A 7,688-nucleotide genomic window follows, 5' to 3' on the forward strand; every position below is an offset into this window, starting at 1 on the left:
TACAATGTGTAGAGACCAAAACAGTGCCATCAAAATACAACATTGCATCATTTCAATGCTACTTATGACTAGCTCAATTTATGCCTATAATTTGTCACTTGCATTATTAAAGAGAATTTTGGAAAGCTTTTGAGAATCTCTTTCATACTCAAGTTATGAAAAGGTGAAGATAAGAAAATAAAGTGAACAAGCATCACTTAAAAACTTTTTTTTCCTTAGTCTTAATACATAGGTTAGTTAAGGATAACAATGAAGTAGGCCACGAGTTTCCCTTGTGTTCTTAAGAGTCTCCATTAAGTAATTGAGAAATTGAATGGAAAAAGCCTAAAAAACTATATACTTTCAAACTAATGCCCACCAAATATGTGGCACTCAAACATAAGTTAGGAAAAAACATGTTTGATTTTTGTTAGCTGGTACAGATTATAAAGTTTTCTCAACTCCAAAAGTTAGTTCGTGGGATGAGACTTTCTCTTACATTTAATAATTGACCATATGCCTCTTCCATAACCGATGTGGAATATAACCCCAACAATCCCCCTCTATCACATCGGGTTTTAAATCAATAGCCCCACGTACCCAACATCTTAGGAAGAATGTTGAACCAAAACTTTGATACCAATAGTAGGTGGTTTAGGGTTTTCTCAATCCCAAAAGTTAATTCATGGAATAAGACTTTCTCTCACACTTAGTAACTAACCACCAGCCGTTTCAACAACCAATGTGTAATAATCCAACAATTTTACTAATGCCAAATACATAAGAGTGACCATTTCACCTCATTAATTTAAATGACAAGAACATTCAATTGATATGATATAGTTAATCCAATCAATTAAACAAATTAATTAAAAAGTTCCAATTAAGAAATTAAGCAAACCAAACCAAATTATTCTCTTACCCAAACCAATTAACAATTAAATCAAACAATCAATTTATATTTATTATTAATATATAAATATTATATATATGTATATATAAAAACTACTAATATGTATAAATAATCATTTGATTTGATTAACCAACTTAAACAATCCCTATCATACAAAAAACCAATTTTTTTACTACAATAAAAATCAAACTGACCAAATTATTGTATTACTCAAACTCTGTATTTGATAGCATAAACTTCAAATTTTATATTTGAATTTTGAATATCTTTATTTTGATGGTTTCTAATGATGAAACTATTTTTATGATGATATTAACAGTCATTCGGATACCGATCCCTTGAAAATCTTAATAAATAACATATTTCAAACATTTTTTTGTAGTCAATCCATTCTGAAATTTGACAGTGACATGACCCTGATTTTTAAAAAGCTGTTTTTCAATATCTCATTGTTCTTTTCCCATTGTTTAGGGGCAAACAATTTACAGGACGCTGCTTAGCAAATTGGATATGACAATGATTCGTTCACCAATCCAAATGAAGACAGGATTGAATCAATCTGAAACCAACGAGAAGTAGTGCATTCTCCAAAAGTATGTCAAATTTCAAAATCCATCCAAACTTAAACATCGCTAAATTTCCAGATTTACATCTCCAGTAATACCAAATCCAAAGAGTGCGACATACAGAGATAAACAGAGCCCTAACTACAATCAGATCCAAAAACAGATATAAAGCAAAGATAGATATGCGGCATGGTCCGTTTCTAGGCCCTCTCGCCGCGGATTCTACGCGCTAGCTGGATGTCCTTAGGCATGATAGTGACTCGCTTCGCGTGAATCGCGCAGAGATTGGTGTCCTCGAAGACTCCAACAAGGTAAGCCTCCGCGGCCTCCTGGAGCGCCGCAACAGCCCCGCTTTGGAACCGAAGATCCGTCTTGAAGTCCTGAGCGATCTCTCGAACCAACCTCTGGAAAGGGAGTTTGCGGATCAACAGCTCCGTGCTCTTCTGGTACCTTCTGATCTCCCTAAGAGCCACGGTCCCCGGCCTGAAGCGGTGGGGCTTCTTCACTCCGCCGGTCGCCGGAGCGGACTTCCTTGCGGCCTTGGTAGCCAGCTGCTTGCGTGGGGCCTTCCCTCCGGTGGATTTCCTTGCCGTCTGCTTCGTGCGAGCCATTTCGAAACCCGAAACTGCTTGGTTGAAGGGGTAATTACACACCAAGATGAGATGAAACTAGAAAATGGATTGATGTCGAAGCTTTTGAAGTGCGTTTTGTTGGAGGGCTTTTGTGGGGGGGTTTTATAGTCAAAGAGGTTTAGAGGCGGGAACAGTTAGTTTTGAACTTTGGGAGGGGGCGGGGTTGGAATTTGGTCTGGAGGACTGTAGCCGCTGGATTTCGTAAACATTGACGGATGCGATTCGTTCGCGGAGAGTGACACGGATTGCCACAATGTGTTCATCCTTGTACTGTCACGTGAATGCACGTGAGCGAGCCGTGCTGATTAATACCCTCGCAACCTCGTTAACAATTTCGTGGGTTGGGCTTGAATGGAACGGAAGCCCACTGTTCGCACCCATTTGGCTCAATAGAGTTTAGGATAGTGTTTGGGAGGATATACTTTAATATTTAGAAAAAATTTACTATAATTATATATTATATTTTATTCAAATCTATATAAATTTAAATCTAAAATCTTGAATCCAAACGTCGAGTGATGCAATTGTGTCAAAGTTGCATTGTTGCATTTGCATTTTTCTAAAGAAAAATTTGATATTAATCCTTTATAGTTTTTCAAGGTGTCTTTTGATTTGGTAGGCCAGAATCTACAACGTAAGGACTATAGCCTCGACTCAATTCATAAAAAAAAATATTAATAATACATATGTTATAGGATTAAAACAACATATTTTACAAAATTGTACCAATTCAATAAAAGATCTAAGACCAAGTAAACAAGGTTTGAAAGATTATTTTAATTTTTTTAGATTTTTTTATTTGGAGATAATTTAAATAAACAATGTTGGATTCATAGATTCCTATGAATATCCTTTTAAAATTTTCATAAAATATTTTATTTTTATTTAATAAGATACCAAAGTGGATGATTGATTCATTCCATGTTAGAAATAATTGCGAGAAATCTTTTGATAACACACATTCTTGTTTCTCAATGATATCCCACGATCAAGACAATTGACTGAATCCCGTTAAACCATTTCATACCATAGGCTTTCTATCCTGTACTCTTTCCATTGATCCCTCTTTTCATGCTCTGATATAAGTTGAGTTTCGAGTAGTAAATGATTCTAAATAGGATTCTCTTTTAACTATTTCTGGCTTAACTAGCCTACCCTGTGTGGGAAGAGCCCTTTTCAATTCATTTTTGCAAATGAGCCAGATGTCGAGCCTACCTCTGCTCCCTCTCTCACAGAATGCCAACTGAATTATGACTCCTTACTTCCCATTCTTTTGGCTCGGATTTTAAAAAACACCTTTGGGTGGAGGTTTCTTGATCAACTATCTTACTTGAATAAAAAGTGAACGAGATGATTTGATTTAAGATCTTGTACTTTAGTGCACTAAACATAAACCCAATCTCATTAACGCCCCGAACCCCTAAGTGGGCCCGGAGTGCTACTAATCAATTCATTTACCTAATAATCAATATTATAATATCATTTATGCAGCGGAAAACATAACTAAAATTTTTCAACAAATACAACACCAGAGTTTTCTACATCCATCTACGTTCTAACATACATCATACATCCACCTGTATTCACATAAATACATGTCTCCAAAACATAATCCCCAGATTTCGGTATGTTTCACAACCATCTATCACTCAAAAGACTTAAACATAATACATAAAATATTTACATTCCCAAAAACATCAAAATTATACCATTTTCCTCAAAAGTGTTATAACAGCTCGAGCTCTCTAAGCTCGATCTCGTGGAGGTCCTCAAAAAGATTAGTTCATATTCGGGTGAAACACATCTCAGTAAGGGAATAAACAATATATTAAAATAGTGTGTGGCCAACATAAGTTTATAACAACATAATATTTAACATTTGAAAATCGTTAACATAATTTCTGAAATCATTTTCAAAACCTAATCAATTACATGCAAAAAATTTAACTCACGAGATTACTCGAGGATAAGGGTGATTACCCGCTCATACAAGTAGCACCCCTCTGCTCTGATATTTAGGTAGCCCTAAGGTCACTAATAAAGCATACCAGGGCACTCACATTACTCATCCATACAAATAGGTTCCCTCTGCCCTAGTACGTTATGCATCTATTACCACATCTGAAACTACTAGTGCACTCGCCTTACTCAGCAAACCTTCGGGCGAAGAGTGCAGCCCACCCAAACGTAACATGTTCTACATACATAAATACTTCTAATATCATAATACATAATTATTTTTTGTCATTATTCAATCATACATATTCCTTCATGTTTATAGCTTAAACATTGCATTTCATTTTATTTTAAGTGATTCTTTCCCATTTGTTCACATTTCATTTCCATTTCATTTATTTCCCTTATCATTTCATATCCAACATCTTTCAACTGTTTTACCTAACATCTTTCAGCTGTTTTACCTAACATTTTTCAGCTGTCATACATTACCCAACATCTTTCAGCTATTTTACCCAACATTTTTCAGCTGTTTATCCAATATTTTTTCAGTTGTTTGCATGGTTGCATTAATATACACAAGCAACATAGTTGATATCATGTTTCATTCATAATGCATTATTTACTAAACTTGCATCTAGTATATTTAACGTATATTTGCACAAAATTTATATTTACTCATGCTACACAATTTAGTAATAAAATTTATACAATGCCTGTAAAATAAGTCAACCAACATTTAATCTTTATATACTGAAAATACCTTTCATTTCTTACATAATTATCCTAAAAATATTTCTCACTTTCATCAGTTCATTTTCGCATATACGTATCTAATAAACAACTTTAAACTCGAAAAAAATATAATTTAAATGACTGACATTTTACCCATATCGAAACATATACACGTACATATAGTACAATTTATTTTTCATTAATTCATAAAAATTATGATTTAATATATATTTTTTCCCTTAACTGATTTCTTGAACTACGTCAATAGGGACCCCGAAAAATACCTGCGGCACTCACCCGGACCTTGGTTCAAAAATCTTAATTCCATTAAATTATTCATAAAGAAAATACTATTTAAATATTTCTTAGGGTCATAATTTCCAAATTAATAGTTATACCCGCAAATATAACCAAATTGTCAAATTTCTCAAATCTCACTCTCGCTTTGGAGTGAGACCTAAAAAACCTCAATTGGAACTTTACTTAAGTCAAAATGACGATGATCATGATTAGGACCACATGGTGGTGCCAAATCATCAATTTAACAGCAGATTTAACAAGAAATTGAGAAATTAAGGAAAAATTGTCTTACCCCAAGAATGGTGTTTACGCCACTCTCACGACAAATTTGCTCCAGTAAAAACGTAGGTGGCAGAACCAGAAATCCAATGGTACCTTCTATTTCCCGATCCACCGCAAATCCATCGAGAAATTGAGAGGAGACGGAGACGGAGACGGAGACGGAGGGAACTATTGGCTGCAGGAAATTTGCAGGGGGTGTGAGTGTTTTGTAAATTTAAAACTTTCAATCTTTCCTAAAGAGTAGGAAGGATTGTTAAATTATATATATAACTTAATATATTATATTATATAATTTAATTAATAATAAAATATTTAATTATTTTAATATATTTATTTTTTTAAAATTAAATTAAATTAAATTAATTTAATTATTTATTAATTCATTTATTTATTTTTTATTATTTATTTATTTTTTTGGAATCACTACACAACGAATTAAAATAAAAGTGAAAAAACAATCAATAAACTGGAAGGGTGTGATATCAACGATACGTACTATGGTAGCGAACCTTTACTATATATAGTAAAAGATATTTGTGGTCAATATGCAAGAGTCCCTTTCACTTGTTAGTTAGGACAGAAAGTCCAACTGCCAAGCCCAACCTCTTAATAGCTTTATTTACTCTAGGTCTTTAAATAGCCTTACTTATTAACAAGGACTATTTATACCTTTTCTTGTTAGAGGGGCGACATTCCTTAAACTACCAAAGAAAAAATGGTTAATCAATGTGACAATGCATGACATTGTAGAATCTCATTTCCAAGTAAAAAGAAAGGGCATAAACAAAATGAGACTCATTAGAGAGAATTGGATTAGATGAAGTATGTAGTATGAAAAGGTTGACTCTCCAACTAGGATAAGAATGGGAAAACGAAAAGGAAATTCTACGAGTTGGATTGCTCGTGTCCGTGGGACATATCCCATTTGAAATTAATGAAGTGAGTTTGTCAAATGCTCGACAAGCCGCTACATTAGCTGCGCATATGTGGGAGCGATCCTGGTCAAGGAAGGCTAAGACGGCGCCTCCACTTTAAGCACACCTTTGCCCATTTTGCATAGTGTTAGGGTGTGACAATGTAATGGGGAAAAGGGGGAGTGATATACTGCTATAATTGTATTCTTTAGGGATTTAGAATGAATATATGAATATTTGTGTTATCGCTTGTATGGTGATTCTCTTGTAGATGAATAATACAAGTAGTTCTTTTCATTGTGGTGTTTTGTTGCCTTGGATTGTGATGTCTCTGATTGTTATAGTCTTATTCGGTGTATAAGAATATATTGCTCATGTGAGATCCTATTGTTCCTTGTTTTCCTTGAGTATTGAGACTCACTTGGTGCTTGTGCTTGCAGGCTTGAACGTGTGAGAGTTGGCTGACTTGTCGAGGGAGAGCTCTCAATGAGTGCCACACGGCCCTTACTTGAGTCCCATTTTGGGGGTCCGTGACAGTTGGTATCAGAGCACAGTGTGTGCGAGCACCATGCGTGGGATTATGAGAAATAAGTCAAGAAGAGTGAAGCGCATTGAGGCGCTTGAGACAAAACTTGTAACCCTGGAGACAACGTGCAGTGACCTCCAAGGGTTGGTGGCAACATTGATAAAAGAGAAAGGTGTGCCAACAGAGCTTGAGGTCGCCGAAGAAAACCCTAGAGAAAATCTCTATGGGGTATCAAAAGTCGTGGAGAGACTTGAGGAACTTGAAAAATTCATTCCAAGTGTGAAATCCCTGGAGAAAAGGCCAAGAGAGCTTGAGGCCTTCCAGAAGAGTATCGAGCAGTTGGAAGCCTTTGAGAGCACGCTAGAACATATTGAGGGCATATTGCCATCTCTTTCGTCCCAACAGGGAGAGCCAACAGAGCTTAAGGCCTCCTTACGGGAGCTAACGGATAATCTTGATTTCCTTGCAGAAGATGTGAAAGTGTTCATTACTGCTTTGAAGGAAGATTTGAAGGAGATGGGCAATGTCCACAGTGCGGTGGTCCAAGTCCAGAGGGATTTACAAGAGATCACTGCGAAAGTGAATGCAGTGGCACAGTTAGCCCGATGGCCAGTTGTAGATCCAAATGAGAGTTCTCGATGGAAGGTACCGAAACCTAAAAGTTTTGGGGGTACACGAGATGCGAAGGAGCTGGACAATTTCTTCTTTGATATGGAACACTACTTCACGTGCTCCCAAGTGGATTTAGAAGTGGATCAGGTCAATATGGCAACGGTATACCTAGTTGGGGATGCAAAATTGTGGTGGATAACTAAATGGAATGATATTCAGCACAATAGATGTGTCATTAACACATGGGACGGGTTGAAATAGGCGTTGAAGGCC

General features: G+C 35.8%; 1 protein-coding gene across 1 annotated transcript; it reads right to left on the reverse strand.

Annotated features, from left to right (window-relative positions):
* Nucleotides 1-1,475: 1,475 nt before the first annotated feature.
* On the reverse strand, nt 1,476-2,194 carry LOC131147900 (histone H3.2). Its single transcript, XM_058097541.1, has one exon. The coding sequence runs from the start codon at nt 2,067-2,069 to the stop codon at nt 1,659-1,661; it is 411 nt and encodes a 136-aa protein (XP_057953524.1). The 5' UTR covers nt 2,070-2,194; the 3' UTR covers nt 1,476-1,658.
* Nucleotides 2,195-7,688: the final 5,494 nt, after the last annotated feature.

Source organism: Malania oleifera, chromosome 2 (assembly GCF_029873635.1).
Source record: "Malania oleifera isolate guangnan ecotype guangnan chromosome 2, ASM2987363v1, whole genome shotgun sequence".
Classification (NCBI taxonomy): domain Eukaryota; kingdom Viridiplantae; phylum Streptophyta; class Magnoliopsida; order Santalales; family Ximeniaceae; genus Malania; species Malania oleifera.